Below are 19,814 nucleotides of genomic sequence, written 5' to 3' on the forward strand. Positions count from 1 at the left end.
CATACCTGGTTGAGCTGCAGTCTGAAAATGTAAATGAATTGGAAAAATAGTTAAACAAATGTCATTTAAAATTATATCATCATAGTATTAAGCTATATATCTCTTGCATCTCAACTGTTAATGTGATGTTAATTACATATAAGGATAAGGATTTTCATCAGTGAAATTCTTGTGCCTGTATTTGCAGCAGGCCTATTTATCATAACAAATTGCATTGCATTACTGTACCTGTGAGCCTATGCCCATCAGGGCAAACATCATCAGCCACTTCATGGTGCCCATTCTCCACGCCTGAGTCTTGAAATGATCCTCTTGCTGTTTCTCACTCTTGGCAGCCTGTTAGATTTTTAAAAAATGCTTTGCTCCAACTTTTTTTCTTTTACCTTTTCTTCCACAGATTTGGGGTCTGTGCTGGTTGAAATACCTGCACCTGGCCCCTCCCACTGGAGGCAAATGCCCAATCATAGCCAGGCAGAGAGATGCACCTTGATGCATGTGCAGGGTAACAGGAGGAGTGGATAATAGCTTTCTAGCTATAGGCTAGATCTTGCATATTCAGGCATGTGATCAAGGCAACACAAAATGCAGGACATGTTGGGATTGTGTGTGTTGGGTGCAGGGTGTGTGTGTGTGTGTGTGTGTGTGTGTGTGTGTGTGTGTGTGGACCTGGAATAGAATGGAACTGTAAACATAGGCTGCCATGTAACGTGAAGCTCTAACCGGTTGGCTATGACCCTCATATCAAAACATAGCTATATCATAACCGATTATAGCCAAATCAACAAATAAACAAAGAGGTTATATGTCAGAGGAGTACTAAATCCTCCTGATATTAAACTACAGCGGTGCTCCGTCGCACACTTGTTGACACTGATGACGTAGAAGGCAGAGGACACGGGACAGGAAGAGGCGCAGAGGAAAAAGAAACAAGATGGCTGGTTTGGATCACGGGCTGAAACGGCTCGTTTGGCAAAGTAAGTTGGTTCTGCTGGTGGAATAACTGTTTTCCCGTTTAATGTTAAAGCATTGTGTTTCAGTGCGTCGCTCGGAGTTTTGTAGCTCTTCGCCGTGTTTTCAGACCTGTTTTCCTGCTTTGTGTGCTTTGAATCACGGGATGACAGTTACAGAAGTTTCACTCCACTGTTTTCTGCGGCGGAAGTTTGCAAACTAAAAACCTCCTTGACGCAGACTGGGGAAATGCTAGCTAGCTACAGAGGAACCAGACAACCCAAGCCAGACACTTGGGCTAGCGGCTAGTGCTATTATTTATTCTGACACAGCACAACCTGCTACTTGTTGTACTGTTGGCAGGAGCAGCTGGAGTGAAGTCACTTTCCATCGCCTGAAGCCCCACCCCATTGTCTGCTAGCTAACACAAGCACACATTAACACACATTAACGGTGTTAGTAACAACCTTAACGTTAACTACTAACCACTCGGTCACTCGCGTAATTTCCAGTGTTTACCGGCATTTTTATACGGAGTTCCCAGCCGAAAGCTAAGTGACGTAAATTCATACACATTTCAGAAGCTAGGTATCAAACTTCATAAATAGCTATACACGTTTAAGCATATAAAACACTAAGTTACGAACTTAGTCACAAACAAGAAGCAAGAAGCCTTAAATCCCACTTTTGGGCGACAGTTACTTCATGTAGAGAATCGGTATTGGCTGATAAATGGAAAAATAAGAGCCTTGAATACATAGCCTGCACTTCTTACAAGTATCTGTAACATTGTGAAGGTACAGGAAGGGTTAATAAAGGGTTAATATCCAGTATATGAATACACCAATACGGACGAAAGTAAGTGTCCGGAGTTGGATACGAATTTTGAATCTCAGAAATAGGTGCGCTATCAGCAGGGACTGGAAGAAAACTAACCAGTAGACACCTGTCAACCCTGCCTTGACTTACACGCTTCTATTGGCGTTCATAGTGAAGCAGAGTGTGAAAAATAAGTGTCTTAACTACTGAGCTACTACACACAGCAGCTAATCAGCCACAGCTACACCTCTGGATATGGCTGGGATGGCCCCGATTGTTTTACTAAGGAGGTCAGTCACTCTATTGGCCCACTCGCTAGCAACATCAAGACCACCTCTAAGAATCTTGCTATTCTTTTTGACCAACATTTGAACTTTGAACCTCATATTACTTAGCTTATTCAGTCTTGTTTCTTTCAGTTGAGAAATATTGCAAAAATCAAACCCATACTATCGGAACTTCTAGTGCATACCTTAATCTTTTCTCGCTTAGACCAGTGATTCTCAACCTTTTTCACATCAAGGACCCTAATTTAGTCCACATTAGGGCTACAGACCCCCATTTGATGAGATTTTGTCTCTTGGACCCAAATCTGAGAATATTTCTATTATTAGATATGATTTTGTCCAGAATTCCATGACTATCTGTATTGTAGGCAGAGAGATAACATTGAAACTATCATCAAAATAGTCATTCTTCTACATTCTCTAATTGTGTTAACTTCTTGTAAATGAAATAATGGTAAGTTTAAGAATTCATCAGTTTGCTGGGGACCCCCTGGAACCCCCTCAAGGACCCCAGGTGGTCCCCGGACCCCACGTTGAGAACCACTGGCTTAGACTACTGTAACTCCCTCTTCACTTGCATTGCTCAGTCCTCTCTAGCTCGTCTTCAGTTGGTGCAAAATGCCGTCGGTCCCACATCACTCCAATTCTTGCCTCCCTTCATTGGCTTCCAGTAAAACACAGAATTGATTTTTTAAAATTTTACTAATTACGTACAAGGCCTTGCATGGCCTGGCCCCTGCATATATAGCAGAGTTGTTGAGCCCCTATACTAGAGGTTGGCCACTCCGATCATCTGATCAAGGCCTTTTATTTGTTCCGTTCCTATTTTAAATCCAGAGGTGATCGTGCTTTTGCGGTTGTAGCTCCCAAACTTTGGATCAGCCTTCCCCATCCCATCAGATCTGCTGAATCTGGTTTGTTTTAAGCAGCTTCTGAAAACTAATTTCTATACGTTAGCCTTTTTTATAAAAAATCTCTCTCTATTTTTCTTCAGTTTTGTTTATTTTGGTCGTGTGCTTTAATTTTTGCTAACGTGTCATATGCATGTATACATGTGTTTGTTTGTGTGTATGTATGTATGTAGGTATGTTTGTATACTTGCATTTGTATGTGTGTATTTTATATGTGAAAAAGTGCTATATAAATACAAATATTATTATTAAGTACTTCCATTCTGCTCACTGTTGTGATCCAAGCTGCCCAATGTCATCTGTAATGGAATGATTTTGCTCTGGGTTGATTAATGGATGGTCTTCATGACATTTTCTCTCTCTCGTAGAACTAAAAGAAACGATCATTGCTGATTGCAGAAAATCTGAAGTATGGAAGGTACGACTCAATACTAATTCCTAAGATTGCAATTGAAAATATGGACATTCTCCTCATTCACGTCTCCTTATCTGATTGATTCCACTTATGCAGCAAATTAGAAGTGTAATTTCTCACCCTGGGACCCAAATTGATGAGAATACACCCCTACACTTGTCACGTCCCCAGAAGTAGACCTGCAACCTATTAAGTGAAAGGCACCTCTGTGTGATATATATCAAGTGACCGCTATCCACTTGTCTCCTTCACAGATCTTGATTCTGGACCCGTTCACCACCAAGCTCCTCTCATCATGCTGCAAAATGTCAGATCTGATGTCAGAGGGAATAACAAGTAGGCAGCAGCGTTGTTTGATAATGACATGAGCCGACTTTCCACAGCAGAGCGAGAATCATGCTTACAAAGCAGGAGCAAGAGTACTGTTTGAAACCAGATCACTATTGTTGGTGACAATATACAAGAGGATTGCAGACATGTTGGTTTTGGGGGAAATAGAGTGGTATGAATAATGAATCTCAGATGACAGCATTTTGAAAACAGTGTTTGTACATGCATATTACTGATAATAGCCTAGAATGGTGTCGTCCATATGTCTATGTCTGTAGCAGTTGTGTTGAAATGAACATCTTTTCTCTCAGTTGTGGAGGACCTGTTCAAAAGCAGAGAGCCTGTTCCAGAAATGAAGGCCGTCTACTTCATGTCGCCTACTGCAAAGGTATGATACATATTATAGTTTTCATTTTTCTGTGAATTCAAAAGTTATTTTGTCAACCAGCGCTTTGATATCTTACATTTTCTTACAGTGTGTGGATGCCTTCATTGCTGACTTCAAGCTGAAACCCAAGTATAAAGCAGCATATGTTTATTTCACCGACTGTAAGTAAATTCTAAATCACCGTTTTGAATTTGCTTACTTTGGACTAGAAAGTAAATTATTTTTTGTATCAATGGTCTGGGGGAGCTAGCATGATAGGAAGAGCTATTAATTGTCATGACAGAGTTATTGTTGTGATGAATGTGTTTTGTTTGACAGTTTATATGCAAACTAAAACCTTTTTGTTCCCACAGACTGCTCTGATGACCTGTTCAACAATATGAAGCTGTACTGTGCCAAGCACATACGTGTCTGTAAGGAAATAAGCATGTCCTTTTTGCCACAGGAGGCACAAGTAAGTGTTTTGTTCTGTAGTAATTATCCATTTCCCCTTTTATCCCGGCTGTGTGATTACTTGCTAAGTGAGGAATCATTCACTTTTGCCAAATGTTTTCATACACCATCGTTATTGTTTAGCCAAACAGTTTTATTAAATACATATTTACCGGGTCTACCTGTCAAGGTCGTGTTTCTAACAGTGAAGTAATGTAGACTGAGAGATCAGGGGCCAGTTGCATAAAGCTAGTTTAATACTAGTCTAAGCCTTAGACTGGTCTTAGATTCTCAGGTTGGACTAGGCTAATTAAGACTGTCTGTTGCTTAAATATAACGACTGATTTATTTTGAGGTAGGAAAGTTAGCCATCTTCCCCCCTGGCTAATCTTGAGTTAAGAATTTTGTTATGGCAACGAGTCGGCCTAAGTCAGAGTGGGAAGTTTAAATACTGAAGTTATTTCATAAAAGATAGTAAATCTTTGGTTTTTGGAAAGAACCTGAAGAAGAGAGAGAGTCTTTAGAGACAGAAACAACTCATTAGAGATCTACAACAATCAAGAAGTAGTATGAACAGGTAAACATACAGTAAGTGTCTATAGCAAGTTTGACCAAAGGTCACATTTAAGTCTAAGACTAGGTCTGTCTTTATGCAACTGGCCCCTGCAGTGTTCTGACAGTGCCTCTGAAGGGCGTTGGCTGCTCTAAACTTGATATTATGTAATAGTGCTACAAGCCATATGTTCTGACTTCCTTACTGAAACTCTGGATAACCTAACACTGGATACTCAGTATTTTGAAAAAGAAAAAGGCCTGAGGATTCCTTCATATTTTGAGGTTTTATAACACTCAGAATAAAATGAAATTGACGTTGATCAATTGAATTCTACATGTATGAGGGAATAAAAAAGAATAATAATATATAGGTGCAATAACCTAGGATTTCAGTAGGCAAGTGGACAATGACTTGAGCCCACACAAGAAAAAAGAAAAAAAGAAATAGAAGAGAGAATAGAAACGATCATAAAATGAAGCACTATCCCTTTATCTCTTTCCTTCTGACTACTGTATTGTTTTCCAATGAGCGGTATTATTATTTGGCTACATGCAATCACAGTGATTCGCCAGCGGCTTGGATCCACTCCTTTTTCAGGTGTTCACATGTGATAATCCGGGGGCTTTCCGGAGCATCTACAGTCCCCACAGTCAGGACAAAAGGAAGACACTGGAGACTCTCGCAGACCAGCTCGTCACGCTCTGCGCCACGCTGGATGAGTACCCAGGGGTCAGATACAAGAAGTAAGCAGGAGAAGATTCGCTTTCTCAGCTTACAGCACTCCTTAGCCCCCGAGCAGACGGAGACCTTTTTTATGAGAAGAGCTTTTTGCGGCTCAGTGTCTTTATTTCTCATGGCTGACGAGTACAGTTTCATATCACAATTCCCCTTACTCTGCCCTTGTAAATTGTGAAAGAGCTTTGAGTTTTTAGAGAGTTTGCTTTTTTTTAACTTTTTTTTTTTTTTATGCACCTGCACATTCGTTTTTGGATGTGTGGATACCTCGAGTAGGCCTGAATGAGTTTTTTCATACATCCAAGTTCCAAACATTGAAAATGAATTGCCCCCAAGTGAAACAAAATAACTGGCATGTGGCTTAGGGGAGGTTACAATACCATTTTTCATAATACTAAACTTTAAGCATTGATCAATGCCAAATACTGATCTGTTACTTTAGCCAAATACACTAGATGTAAGCCATTCTTCTCCATTTGAGTGTTGCAAAACACCATGAGTCACTTTGATTTCTGACATGTTACGTGTCCTATGCAAGTTTTCTTATTCCAAAAACCCTATTTCTGTCTAGCATCTGCCTAATATCCTACACCAATATTTATATCAGTGCACCCCTATTATGAATTACCTTTACTCTGTGATAACTCGTGGCTAACCCTGTATCATTATTAGGGAAAGCAACATGGAGAATGCCAAGACCCTGGCAGAGATGGTGGACAACAAGCTGGCCAGACACTACGAGCTAGACGACAGTGGCAAGAAAAAGGTGAGGCATCTGTCTCTCGAAGAAAGTTGACGGAACAAACAAGGTTACAAACAAGGTTCCTTCAAGTCCCTGGAAACATTATTATCCGTTGATCTACCACAGCCAAAGTTTGAAATTCTGCCAACTAGAATTTATAACCTCCTCCTCTCCTCCTCTCCTTGTCTCCTCTCCTCTCCTGCTCTCCTCTCCTTGTCTCCTCTCCTGCTCTCCTCTCCTCTCCTGTCCTTGTCTCCTCTCTTCCTCTCCTCTCCTCCACTCTCCTCTTCTCTCCTCTCCTTGTCTCCTCTCCTCCTCTCCTCTCGGGACACACAAACACACAAACCGCTCTCCAAATATAGTAGTGGGATGTCACTGTATGCTGATGACCACCGGTTTTATGTAATATGCAGTTTTCTTATGTTTTTCTTTTCTCATCTGTTGTATTTTACCCCCCCCCCCCCCCCCACACACACACACACACACACACCAGGGAAAGACTCAGGCCCAGCTGCTGATAGTGGAGAGAGGCTTCGACCCCGTCAGCCCCATCCTGCACGAGCTGACCTACCAGGCCATGGCCTACGACCTCATCGCCATCCAGGACAACATCTACAAGTAATACAAGCTATCCGTGCCGTATCTCTTGCTGTTTCTCCACGCTCACATGGCAGACAAGCTGTCATTGATTGAAATTTGCTTTTGCGGTCAGGTACAAGTCTAAAGACGGCTCGGAGAAGGAGGCCCTGCTGAACGAGGAAGACGCGCTCTGGGTCAAGCTGAGGCACATGCACATCGCTGAGGTCTCAGAGTAAGTGTCACAGATCTGAGGTGGGGGTTTTATTTGTAGTTCTGGTTGAGAATGTTCTGAGAATTGTTTGATGCATCTAAACAAAGCATATACCATTCAGCAAATATTAGCAAATGCACCTAATTTAGTTGAGCTTGCCTCTATCCCTTCTTTGAAAAACTCCTTTCTACTTCTACATGTTTAGTTGCTACATAGTAAAACATGAATAAAATGTTCTACAACTATCATGTATGTGTCAAAGATGTGACTTTTCATGATTTTGTAGAATTTTAGCATCTTGGACAGCTCCAATTCTTGTCTTCCTCATTCTCACCCTAACCCCTTCTTTTTCCATGTTTTTTTTTTTTTTAAACAATAGACAAATCCCCAAGCTGGTGAAGGAAATAGCTGCTAACAAGAAACAGCCAGATGGAAAGGTACAGTACAAAGCTTTTTTCTCGTATTCTTTCCTGACCTCTTGAGCTTGAATTTCATCCCTTATTGCTATATGGAACCAACATTTTGAGGCAGTATAGACAAGCAATTTTGCCAACAATAATGACTTTATTGATTTCCTAATCCATATTTGTTTTCATTAGTTAACATTCATTTCTACAATATACCGTCTGACTAGAACAGGTGGTATTTTTTTGCATTGTGGCATGCTTTTATGAATGGCATTCACAATATGTAAATGATCAAAAGGGGTGGAAGTACGGGGAAAACGGTAACGCTACGATATTTCACGTTTATGAATGAGAAAACATATATCTTACATACATATCTTCCCCTAATGTCACGCTAAACCTGCCGGTAAGTTTTAAGAATGAGCCCCTAGGTGCTTCGGTCAACTCTCGATTGCTTGCATTCCTTCATTATTTGAATGATTTAATGATCATTTCATTTTTTTCCAGATCACGATCAGCGGTTTGTCACAACTGATGAAGAAGATGCCCTCAGTCCGTAAACATGTGACTCAGGTACGCAGCACCAGGTGATCATTAAAATCATGATGAGTGTGGTTTCTCAGAGGCCTTGTAATAACACAGGATCAAATGTGCTCTTGGGGACTTAAGGACTAATATAACACTAATTACTTACTACTATAATAATAATAGTGAAAGTGATCATTATGGTTATTGTTATGTTGTGGTTGGGTGCGGTGCCTCCAAGGCCTAGTATCAGGTGGAGCAGCCAATGAGCATCATCTCTATGGCAGCAAGACAGAATGGAAAATCACCATCTCTGGCCTCTATTACAACTAGCTTAGTCATTCTTCAGGGAAATCATTTTAAATCTCCATCAACAAATATACCAACTTAGATTAGTATATTAAACACTATTATCCAATTGAGTTCAATTGAGGTTTTTCTAGCCCATTTCTGGTACAATTTTTTTCCTAATCTACTAGTTGCTTGGTTCTTTTTCTGTCCCAAGCACTTTCTTATCAGGCTACTTGTTTTATTGAAGATAGGTGAATATTCTGCAGACACAGGAATGATTTCTGAGTGTCTTGCCAATGTTACTTTTGCCCTTTCAGTTGTGCTATTTTGTCTGATTGTCATGTCGATTCAGAAATTTTAGCTGTTGCAGCTATTGTACAGTAAGTTGTGCTGTAAGGCTTTGCTGAATCTTCAAAATGTAAACCGCCTTCTCGGCCTCAGCAAACGCCAGATTGTCTTCCCCAGCCAGAATTTGACTAGTTGTCTGATGGAGGTGGTGTTGGACATGGCAGCTAAATGACCCCACCGGGCTCATGGCCAAAATCCTTATCTGCCATCCCTGGAGTGGAATCCATGTCTGTGGGATTTACCACGCTTTTGTTGAGTTAATCCCTCTCTTCTGTCGAGGTTTGATATTACTAACACGTCGCTCTATTCAGATTGTTCTGCTGAGCTCTGTCTCTCTGTCTGAACCCTAGAAAACAGTTCATCTGAATTTGACCGAGGACTGCATGAACCATTTCCAGAAGAATGTGGAGAAACTCTGCAAAGCTGAACAGGTCTGTCTACGCTCTGTGATCTATTACAGTGGAACAAGGGCCAAACCCATGTACCACTTACCCCTGCATGAGCACATCAATGGGCAGCAGGGAGGGTGTAGTAATGTCTTTCTTTTGGAAGGGTCGGGTTGTCCCCTGGGAAGTCCCCATGATGTGCTGAAGCGTTGAGCGAGACATTGAATCCCTACGAGCTCTAGGGCTGCTGTTTTGTAGCTGAGCTTGACCTCTGACCTCTCTGTGGAGGGGGGCTCTTGCTGCTTATTTATAAGGCATCATCCAAACTGGCCCCCTAGAGGCTCTGTTATGACGTGTGCTGCTGTGCAGGACCTGGCGGTGGGCTTGGACGTGGACGGGGTGAAGGTGAAGGACCCCATGAGGACGCTGCTGCCCGTGCTGCTCCACCCGTACAGCACCCACGACAAGATCAGGGCCGTGCTGCTCTACATCTTCAGCCTCAACGGTAGGCCTCTTCCCGTCTTCAGCATGCCGGTCTGCTTCGACTGTCCATTCACTGGGCGTTCTGTAAAGTAGGCCGCAGCTTTTCAGCCCCTTTCCTCTGGGGTGTTTACAGCCTATCAGACTTTTTCTTAAGGGAACAGCCAACATTTGAATTACACTTGCTTGGTAGAATTCAATCCAAACAACAAATTTTCACATTATTGTTTGTGTTTGGGTGTCTGCATGTGTTGTGAATAGGAACCACAGAAGAGAACTTAAGCAAACTCATCCAGCATGTAAAGATCGAGGACGAGCGGGAGTTTATCCTGAACTGGAAAGACCTGGGGGTCCCTATCATATCAACGGTACTGGGGGGAAAACATGATTGTTTTGATATTTATAATGTTCATAGTCAGTCAGTTGTCATTTCAGCCATAGGCACGGCTTTGCTCTTGATCACCGCTTTCTCATACTTCTGTTCCCAGGCCAGTCTGTTCTCCCGCAAGCCGAGCAGACGGGATCGCTCCCACGAGGAGACGTACAACCTCTCCAGGTGGACTCCTGTCATCAAAGACGTGATGGAGGTCAGTGGGAGGAGGCTACCGATTCATTATCCTGTATTATGCAGGCTAACACTCTGAGAGGAAGCCTTGTTCGGAAGCCTTTGTTACCCCAAGTGCCTATCGCTCGCATCTCTAGGTCACAGAAAGAAACAGTCAGTCAGCCGGCGACAGCTTTACCAGATTGTACTTTGGGGACCATTTTGCATCTTGTGTTAGGAGTTGTTATATAGTCCGCCATTACATTGCACAATATCTAACACTCTAAGGATCAGCTGTAGAATTACATTACTTAGAGGAAAAGAGGAAAGAGAGGATAGGAAGGAAAAAGAGGATAGAGGAAAAGTCTATATTTGGGGTAACAGACAACCCATGATTGGGAGCGATGACAGAAATAGGGAGGCAGGGTGACTGGCAGGAGAGGCGTAGCTATAGCCTTCTATATAAAAATAAACATTACTTCCTGGAAATAAATGTCGCTAAAGAATGATCAGTCAAAACTCTGGATTTGTATTTTATGCCTTTGCACCTTAACAGGAGGCTCTGGCAACTACGGAAGTGCCATAACTCCAGATGAAAGGATTTGGGTGCAGCTAGGAAGCAACAGTGTTAAATGGGTTTAGATTAGGATGTAGGATAGAGTCGAGAAAGAAAAGAGGTTTCCGGCGATGACGAGGAGTCATTCACATCTCAACGCATAGTTCGATCTAGGTCGCTATGCTGTCCTGACCTCCTTCTGAACGGCGTCTGTGAGAAAAAAATGATGAATGAGGCTGAAAACGCCACAAAGGCAGGTTATCAGATTCAGGTCATCTGATAGCTAGTATCAGATATGTGCGTGTTATTCTGTTGGTACAAGGCCGCGCTACAGCTTCTATAAGGTGTGATGCTGCAATACTTGAACCTTGTGTGTGTTGATCTGTGGGGCTAAGCCATTGACATCATGTCCAACTTGTTTGAAGGCTTTGGAAGTAGCGTTTCAACAAGGTCCCTCTACACTACTCCTCAGATGTTTTTTTTATTGTATGTTATGTATTCCACATGATAGGTTTATAAGAGTAAGCTGAGATTAAGCTCTGTGTTTGTTCGTTTGTTTGTTTGTTTGTTTATTTAGATCCCCATTAGCTACTGTATTGTAACAGTAGCTACTCTTCCTGGGGTCCATTAGCATTTTTAACAATACTTCAATAACAGACAATACATCACTACACATCCGTAACATTCATACTAACAATAAGACTCAATACATAACACAACCACTAAGACACATAACAACAAACACCAACTCAAAGCCTGTCTAATACATACGATAGCTCTATATAATAATTTCATCTCTTGAGTAATTGAGAAAAAGAAATCACTTAGCAACTCATCCACTAAATCACAAATAAAAGTGGGATGGATAGCTCAAAAACAAAAAGTCATATAATATTCTACACTATTCCTTGTGTAAACAAATACAATCTTAACTTTTTTTTAAAACATGTTGCATTACTTTTTGAAATCAAAAAACTTGGTAATGAATTCCATGCCACCATTGCTCGATAATGAACTGTTCTCTGTATTAAACTAGTTCTACACGGAGGCAACAGAAAACGACCCTCTGATGACTGCCGAGTAGAATAATGATAGGTTACTATAAAGTATTTCTGGGGTTTTAGTTATGATGATATTTTTAATAAAGCACACTAGAGAATAATGCAGCCTGCTTTTTACACTTAACCAAGCCAAATGATTATTCATTGTACTTACTCTTGTTCGATATGGGCAGTGAAGAGCAATACAAGCTGCTTTGTTCTCAACTACCTGTAACCTATTCAAATTACTTTCTGTTGTGTTGGACCAAATCACTGAACAATAATCTAACTGTGATAACACTAAAGCTTGCACTAATCGTTTGGATAGATAGCTAGGCATGAATTTCCTACAGTGTTTTATAGCAGCCATGCCTCTGCCCATTTTTACCACCATTTGATCAATTTGGCTGTTCCAAGACATTTTACTATCAACAGTGATCCCTAATAACTTTGCATCTGTTACTTGTTCAATATCTATATCTCCTGTAGTTAAGTGTAAAATTGGTGCGACTTTTAATGAATATTTTGAACCAAATACCATACATTTTGTCTTTTCTATATTGAGAACCAATTTATTTACCGTTACCCATTCTTCTATTAACTTTAATTCCTCATTTAAAACCCTAGCAAGTTCTCCAGGTGTGTGTGCTGATGCATATATTGTAGAATCGTCTGCATACGTCGCAATGGTGGCATAATTCAAAATTAGAGGTAAATCATTTGTAAAAATGGAAAACAAAAGCGGCCCTGAACAACTTCCTTGTTCCTTGTGTTTAAAACACAGGTAGCATGTCGGGGGCAGGTGCTGCCTTTTCGTGGCCTGGGCAGTAAAACAAGGCATATTGATTTACCTTCTCACCTTTTCTTTTGACAAGTTCGCTTATGGCTATTTCTTTTGAGTCATGTAAGTTTATAGGAGACATAAAATATCAGTTCCAAGAGGATATTTCATTTAAACCTCTGTTGTTGAGTCCACTTCTCAGAAAACGATTAGGAACCCGAGAGAGACAGAGTTACCCGGATGCCCTTTGGCTGTGAAAGGTCAAATTCTAGTCGGTTCATTTCAGGTACTCTCCAATTCACTGTGTCTCAGCTTTCTAAAACCATGACACACCTGCTCACAAAGTATCAGTTAATTTCATGTTAAGTCTAGTATGGTCACATAGGCTGGTGACAATTGGTGATTTCACTACATTTCACTACATTTGGAAGAAGCCGATGCAATATTTATTTATTGCGAAGTACTGGACAGCGGATTGTTTTCACATCCCCTGCCACATCATGTAGTCACTAGAAGTCTTCTTGTGGTCAGCCAATCATGGCTTCTGCTTTCTCCGTAGTTAAGCAATTTAAGTTTCCCAACTTTCCCAATCGAATCCACATATATTATTGCTGCAGCAGTCTAGACTTGTGTGCAAGTGGTCTAATTCCCAAAGCTTAAAAGAGCAAAGACTCAAATCTCAAGCAGGATTTTTGGGTCACCTTGGTTAATGACAAATAAGAGATTGGCCTGATTTTGCCCTGAGTGATTGTTTTTTTTTCCAGAGAAATTTTGATTTAAAATGTTTTGTGACAATGAAATCCATCTCATTTGGGTATAAAAGGTCAAACATGATGACTCCTCAAACTCTGCTTCAAATCCAGTTGACAGTGAAGGAGCTCCAGAAAGTGTCTCTTGATGACATTTCAGCCAATGAATTGGGGCAAAGTCAAATATCGCTAGGAAAAAACAGGAAAACGTCAAGAGAAGCATATGAATTCAAATGTTCTGTGTGGTTTGTTTTGTCCAGGATGCCGTGGAGAACAAGCTGGACCCCAGGGAATGGCCGCACCAATCTGAATGTCCCGCGGCCTGGAACGGCTCCGGGGCCGTCAGGTGGGTTTTAACACACCAGAACCGGATCGAGTGATATTTTGCAGATAAATTCATCACATTTCCTTTTACCAGCAGGGTAGAGATTACAGAATGAGGACACTCTCACATACTGTCCTGTTCGATTGTCTCGACTTCCTGGCGCTCTTTGCGTCGTCTCATGTGGCAAACCCCATCCATCTGGCACCTAACGAGGCTAAAACCACTGAGTGTCTGCAAATTCTCTTCTCTTCTTTTCATGTCTTCCAAAGAAACTGCAAGACAAAATCTACCCATGTCCGTATCGCACATACAAGCTCCCACTCGCTCACAAAAACACACACACACACACCCACACCATAACAGTGAGTGATCTCCCTCCAGTGGTGAATTTAAGCTACTACATCCACATCCAGACCCATTAATCCAATGTGTGTGTTGGTGTCAAGTGTGGTGATTTTGAAGTTTGTTGAACATGTTTTTGAGTTTCCTTGCTTCTGGCTCTTTGACGATACAATCTCCTGCAAGCAAATAACACCATGACATACTTTGGGGTGTCTGTTGATTCCAAGTAAATGATAAAATATGCCAAACAGAAAGCAACTCACAGGGGTTACAGAACAGCCTTTAAAACCGACAATAATATAAAATAGACACTGGCCCACTACTGGCGTTCTTTATCGGATTAAAGGCATTTTGTTCATGCTAGCATTCATTGTCTGAGCTTTTGATTCAAAGGCTGATACAACGGAGATTATGTGACAGCTAAACATGAATTTTACATGTCATTGAGGCTGTAGGATGTTTGTTTCTATTGGTAATAGTTACACACCGGAGTAAAATACGCAGTGGTGGAAGAAGTACTCAGATCTTTTACTTAAGTAAAAGTAGAAATACCACAGTATAAAAATACTCTGTTACAAATAAAAGTCCTGCATTCAAAATGTTACTTAAGTAAAAGTACAAAAGTATTAGCATCAAAATGTACTTGCAACAAAAAATGCAACAAAAGTGAAAGTACTCATTATGCAGAATGGCCCATTTCAGAATAATACAGTATATATTATATTATTGAATTATAATTATTGATGCATTAATGTGTAAGCATCACTTTAATGTTGCAGCTGGAAAAGGTGAGGCTGATTTCCACTACTTTATATACTGTTGGGTAGCTTACAGTAATCTATAATAATACATCACAATTTATTAGTTGATTATATTTTGTATTAATAATCTGAATCTGCAAAGTAACTAGTAACTTAAGTTATCAAATAAAGGTAGTGGAGTAAAAAGTACAATATTTCCCTCTGAAATGTAGTGGAGTAGAAGTATAAAGTAGCATAAAATGGTAATACTCAAGTAAAGTATAAGTACCTCAAACTTGTACTTAAGTACAGTATTCGAGTAAATGTACTTAGTTACTTTCCACCTCTGAAAATACGACTATATTTTAAGTTATAATGGGTTATGCAAGCTCTTCAAGTACATATATGACAGTACCCCAAATGTAGATGGTCAAGTAAATCTCACATTGTGCTCTTAGACTGTTTAATTTACTCTGAGAGAATTCATGGCACTTAATGTGCTTTGATAGATGGGTTGGGTATTGAGGTCAGGAGACACACTCACACTGGCTTCCACTAACCACTGGGTGTGTTGTGCATGTGTAAGCTGATAATAACTGTCCCATACTATCTTATTGAGTCAGGCACACAAGCTGACCACATCATCATTTTGAACAGTTTGTTTTCATCCATTACAGGTGATGAGTCACCTCTGTGGCTGCCTTGTTTTTCTGCCGAGCCCCAACGTCAGAACACCAAACGGATACCATGAGTCATTTTTCAAATATTTCCTGGTGCTCCCTTTCAAATGATATCAAAAGAGTCCCCCCCCCCCCCCCCCAAATATCAGATTGTAGTTGAATCATCCAAAAACTATATCTCACCCTCATTGCCTGATTCATTTTCTTCATAATTAGTCGTCGTCCTCTGACACTAAACTAAAAAGATAGAAAAGTTTATTTTTTCTCGGTGGAGAAAGCCCAACACTGCTATAGACCAGTGGTTCTCAACGTGGGGTCTGGGGACCACCAGGGGTCCTTGAGAGGGTTCCAGGGGGTCCCCAGCCAATTGATGAAGTGTCAAACTTCACCATTATTTGATTTACAGGAAGTGAACCCAATTAGAGAATGTAGAAGAATGACTGTTCTGATCATAGTTTCTCTGTTATCCCTCTACCTACAATACAGATAGTCATGGAATTCTGGACAAAATCATATCTGACAATAAAAATATTCTCAGATTTGGGTCCAAGAGACAAAATCTCATCAAATGGAGGTCTGTGGCCCTAATGTGGACTAAATTGGGGGTCCTCGATATGAAAAAGGTTGAGAATCACTGCTATAGACAGTGGAGACGGCTAAATACTCAAAAGTTGATAGGACTAATATCATGATAAGCTAATTAGAATTCAATACATCCTAAGATATGCTTCACCATCAGAGGGTCAAATCAATTATTGTTACTACGTTGGGAATCTAGTGCTGGGGACAAGTGTCTACCCCACAGCCTCTCAATGGGATCGTGACTTTGCAGTTTCTTTCCAGGAATTCCGTTTTTTTTTTTTTTCAGACACGCGCTTCCTGCTTTTTCTTTCTTTCTTTCCTTCCATTTCGTCCGTCTCATCGCTCTTCTGTTTTCCCACCCCTCTGCTCCGCCCCACAGTGCGCGTCAGAAGCACAAGGCCAGCGCTCAGGACGAGCGCCGGAGCGGCTCGCGCCTCATCATCTTCGTCATCGGCGGGCTCAGCTACTCCGAGATGCGCTGCGCGTACCAGGTCACCCAGGCGGTCAAGTCCTGCGAAGTCATCATAGGTGGGCATTAGTAGAGTATACGCAGGTATAAGGCTTATTACACCCGCCTTGGCAACAGAGATGAGTTCTGGAATTCTAATAGTGGCTTTGAGGCAGTGTTAGAAACATGAAAAAGCTAACAAATCACTGCCCATTTTCCTTCCTGGTGCTTTACTCCCCCTGCTGGAGCTAAACGGTAATGTAAAAGGAGGTTTGAATACTAGGGCTTAATGATACAGTGGACAGGGTTCCTACGCAGGTCTGGAAAAGTATTAAAAATGAATTTGATCATTTCCAGGTCTTGAATAGTTTGGGAATTTGAAAAAAATGTCTGGAAAAGTATGGAAAATGTTGCGGTTCAGGTCCGATACAAACATAATTCTATCTTTTATGTTGTTGTAGAGACACTTTGAGTCCACAGTTTTTGTTGATGTGAAGAATAATGTTCAGATAGAGGGACGCTCTTATTACCCAGCCGCTGTCAGCATGAATTATATCAAATACCCACCAAAATCAAATCCGGTCAAGAACATAGGGTCTGGGAAAAATATGGAATTTTAAAATGGAAACCGTGTAGGAACCCTGCCAATCATCTCACATATTCTGATATTTGTCGCTGTGAAGAACAATCTTCATCTATACAGTGATATGACCTAGTTAGCAGGGGCAAGATGTCTATCTGCGTAAATCATATTGAACACCAGACAAAATCTTCAAAACAAATCAAGGTCTGGAAAAAGTATGGAATTTTCGAATTGAAAATGTGTAGGAACCCTGAGTGGATTGAGCGATTGCTTTTGCTTTTGATTTCCAGGGTCGTCCCACATCGTGACCCCCACCAGCCTCCTGGACGACATCAAGGCCCTGAGCAAAGGCCCCATGGAGACTTTTACTATAGAGGAGAGGAGCAACGCCTGACGAGCCCGACCCTCCCCTAACCCCACCCCCCCCACCCCCACACGCCTGCCTCCATCTCATATCACTCAGTGCACTCAAACTTCCAGGATGGAATGGAAGACCGAAGGGAATTAAACTTATACTCACCTCTTTTTTTGTCTTAATACTCTTCTTTCAACCCTGGCGCACATTTGCAGCAGGGCTGTGGACAGTTCACTTTCAACTCAAGTCAGTTCAGGAAGCCGATTTTCTTCTTCACGGTCATACCCACCTTATTAAGACATAAATGGAAGTGAATGTCTTTGCATTAGCAGATTAATCGCACTTTCTATACATATTCATATATTACAAGTTAATTGACCCCCACCCTGCGGATCATTTTCTGCCCTACGAGGAGCATTTCTTTTCATCATTCTGTCTAACCTGCCTATCTGTGTCCGTTTTAGTCCTCACAAATATGCTGTTACATGTTGGAAGACCTCTGAGAAATGCTCAGAGACAGAATGAGAGGGGGAAAGTAGCGCTAATCTAATGTATATACTGTATGTAAGCACTGAATCCCCGCTACGCCATCTTCACTTTCCTCTGTCGCCACTGTTTATATACTATTCACATATAATTCTGAAGAGTGTTTTTAACATAGAGTATTTACTGTTTTTCTTGCATTGAACAACTGACGAATAAATGGATGAAGTGGTTCAATCTTGTCACTTGTAAAACTGAATGTTGCTGTGTTTTGCAGGTGTTTGTTAGATAGCTGCAACATCAGATACACTTCAGTACCTGTGCTTTTTTTATTTGCTGCAAGACATTAACTTAAACCAAAACCTGAACCCAGTCAATCAGAACTCTGTATTCGTACCATGAGCAACTATCAGTGGTGGAAAGTAACTAAGTACATTTACTCAAGTACTGTATTTAAATACAATTTTGAGATACTTGTACTTTACTTGAGTATTTCCATTTGATGCTACTTTATACTTCCACTCCACTACATTTCAGAGGGAAATATTGTACTTTCTACTCCACTACATTTATTTGACAGCTTTAGTTACCTTTCAGATGGAGATTTGACACAATGGATAATATAACAAGCTTTTAAAATACAACACATTGTTAAAGATGAAACCAGTGGTTTCCAACCTTTTTGGCTTTTGACGTCTTACAAAAAGCAGTGTGTAGTCGGGTCACATTTCAGATGTCTATGAGTTGTTAACAGCTCCACCAAATAGTGATTTTTCCCTCTAAACCTCACGTGGTTTCATTTCAATAAATGTTCAAATGATCCAATATTTCAGCAAAAATAAAGATTAGAGAAAAAGTCCAAAAACTGAAAACATTTTGTCATGTATTTGTGTATAAGAACTTTGTTTTTTCTTCTTTCCTCTCCCATTAATCATCTCACGACCCCTCAGATTTATCCGGTGACCCTTTGGAGGGGCCCGACCCCTAGGTTGGGAACCACTGGACTAAACTAGCTAACTGTATATAAAGTAGTTCAAACTAGCTCCACCTCCAGCAGCTACAACAGTAACATGCTGCTTACACACTGATGCTTCAGTATTAATAATCTAATGATGTCATATATAATAAAATATCAGTCAGAGGGACCAAACCAGGGACCAAATTTTACTTAAGTAGGATTTTTCATACAGGACTTTTACTTGTAATGGAGTATTTTTACATTGCTGTATTGGTACTTTTACTTAAGTAAAGGATCAGAGTACTTCTTCCACCGCTGGCAACTATACACTAAGAATTCCAGGTCTGTGGTTGGACGATACACACGCCTGTCCGGTTGTACGCATGTGTGTGAGGATGAATAGTTTGCTGATAGAATTATGGTAAAAAAAAACAAAAAAACACTTAATCAGATTGTCCCATCAGAACAACAGCAACTCGATATTCTCCGCCTGCACAGAGTCAACCAGGCCCCTCCGTGAATAGAGGAGGAGGCCGAGCGCTCAATAGACAAAGCAACAGGAGCAGCCAGTGTGAGGACAGAGGATATTATGATCGCTCCGTGGGACAGAGGTGTCCAATGAACACGCTGCGCTCATACCTGCGGGACAGACAATGGGGGAGCCTCCTCTCACCGAGGATATTGTGAGGCTTCTGTAATGTTATATATCAAATCTGCCCTACTTTTCGCACTCTCAAGGTAATAGTTCCACAGCATTTTTTTTTTTTTTTTTTTTTTTTTACAGCTGGTGGAGTGTTAGCTGCATTTTCAAAAGACTGTACACACAGTATAGGGGCATTGTGTTTTTTAAGTGGCGGG

General features: G+C 41.0%; 1 protein-coding gene across 1 annotated transcript; it reads left to right on the forward strand.

Annotated features, from left to right (window-relative positions):
- Positions 1–901: 901 nt before the first annotated feature.
- Positions 902–18,738, forward strand: stxbp3 (syntaxin binding protein 3). Its single transcript, XM_071546948.1, has 19 exons — positions 902–974; positions 3,334–3,383; positions 3,635–3,716; positions 4,022–4,098; positions 4,187–4,259; positions 4,452–4,552; positions 5,684–5,829; positions 6,494–6,587; positions 7,057–7,181; positions 7,276–7,374; positions 7,733–7,790; positions 8,268–8,333; positions 9,275–9,355; positions 9,680–9,815; positions 10,052–10,158; positions 10,279–10,377; positions 13,721–13,806; positions 16,509–16,657; positions 17,451–18,738. Exons 1-19 carry the CDS (start codon positions 932–934, stop codon positions 17,552–17,554), a joined length of 1,776 nt encoding a protein of 591 aa, XP_071403049.1. The 5' UTR covers positions 902–931; the 3' UTR covers positions 17,555–18,738.
- Positions 18,739–19,814: the final 1,076 nt, after the last annotated feature.

This window comes from Centroberyx affinis, unplaced genomic scaffold (genome assembly GCF_046629955.1).
Source record: "Centroberyx affinis isolate AG114_WGS23_722 - 3 ecotype Tasmania unplaced genomic scaffold, CSIRO-AGI_Caff_v1 ptg005555l_1, whole genome shotgun sequence".
NCBI classification, from domain to species: domain Eukaryota; kingdom Metazoa; phylum Chordata; class Actinopteri; order Beryciformes; family Berycidae; genus Centroberyx; species Centroberyx affinis.

Coding starts and splice junctions, on each gene's coding strand:
- stxbp3 (XM_071546948.1), top strand. CDS start 932: ATGGCTGGTTTGGATCACGGGCTGAAACGGCTCGTTTGGCAAA. Junction 7,791..8,267: donor AGAAACAGCCAGATGGAAAG/GTACAGTACAAA, acceptor ATTTTTTTCCAG/ATCACGATCAGCGGTTTGTC. Junction 8,334..9,274: donor TCCGTAAACATGTGACTCAG/GTACGCAGCACC, acceptor TCTGAACCCTAG/AAAACAGTTCATCTGAATTT.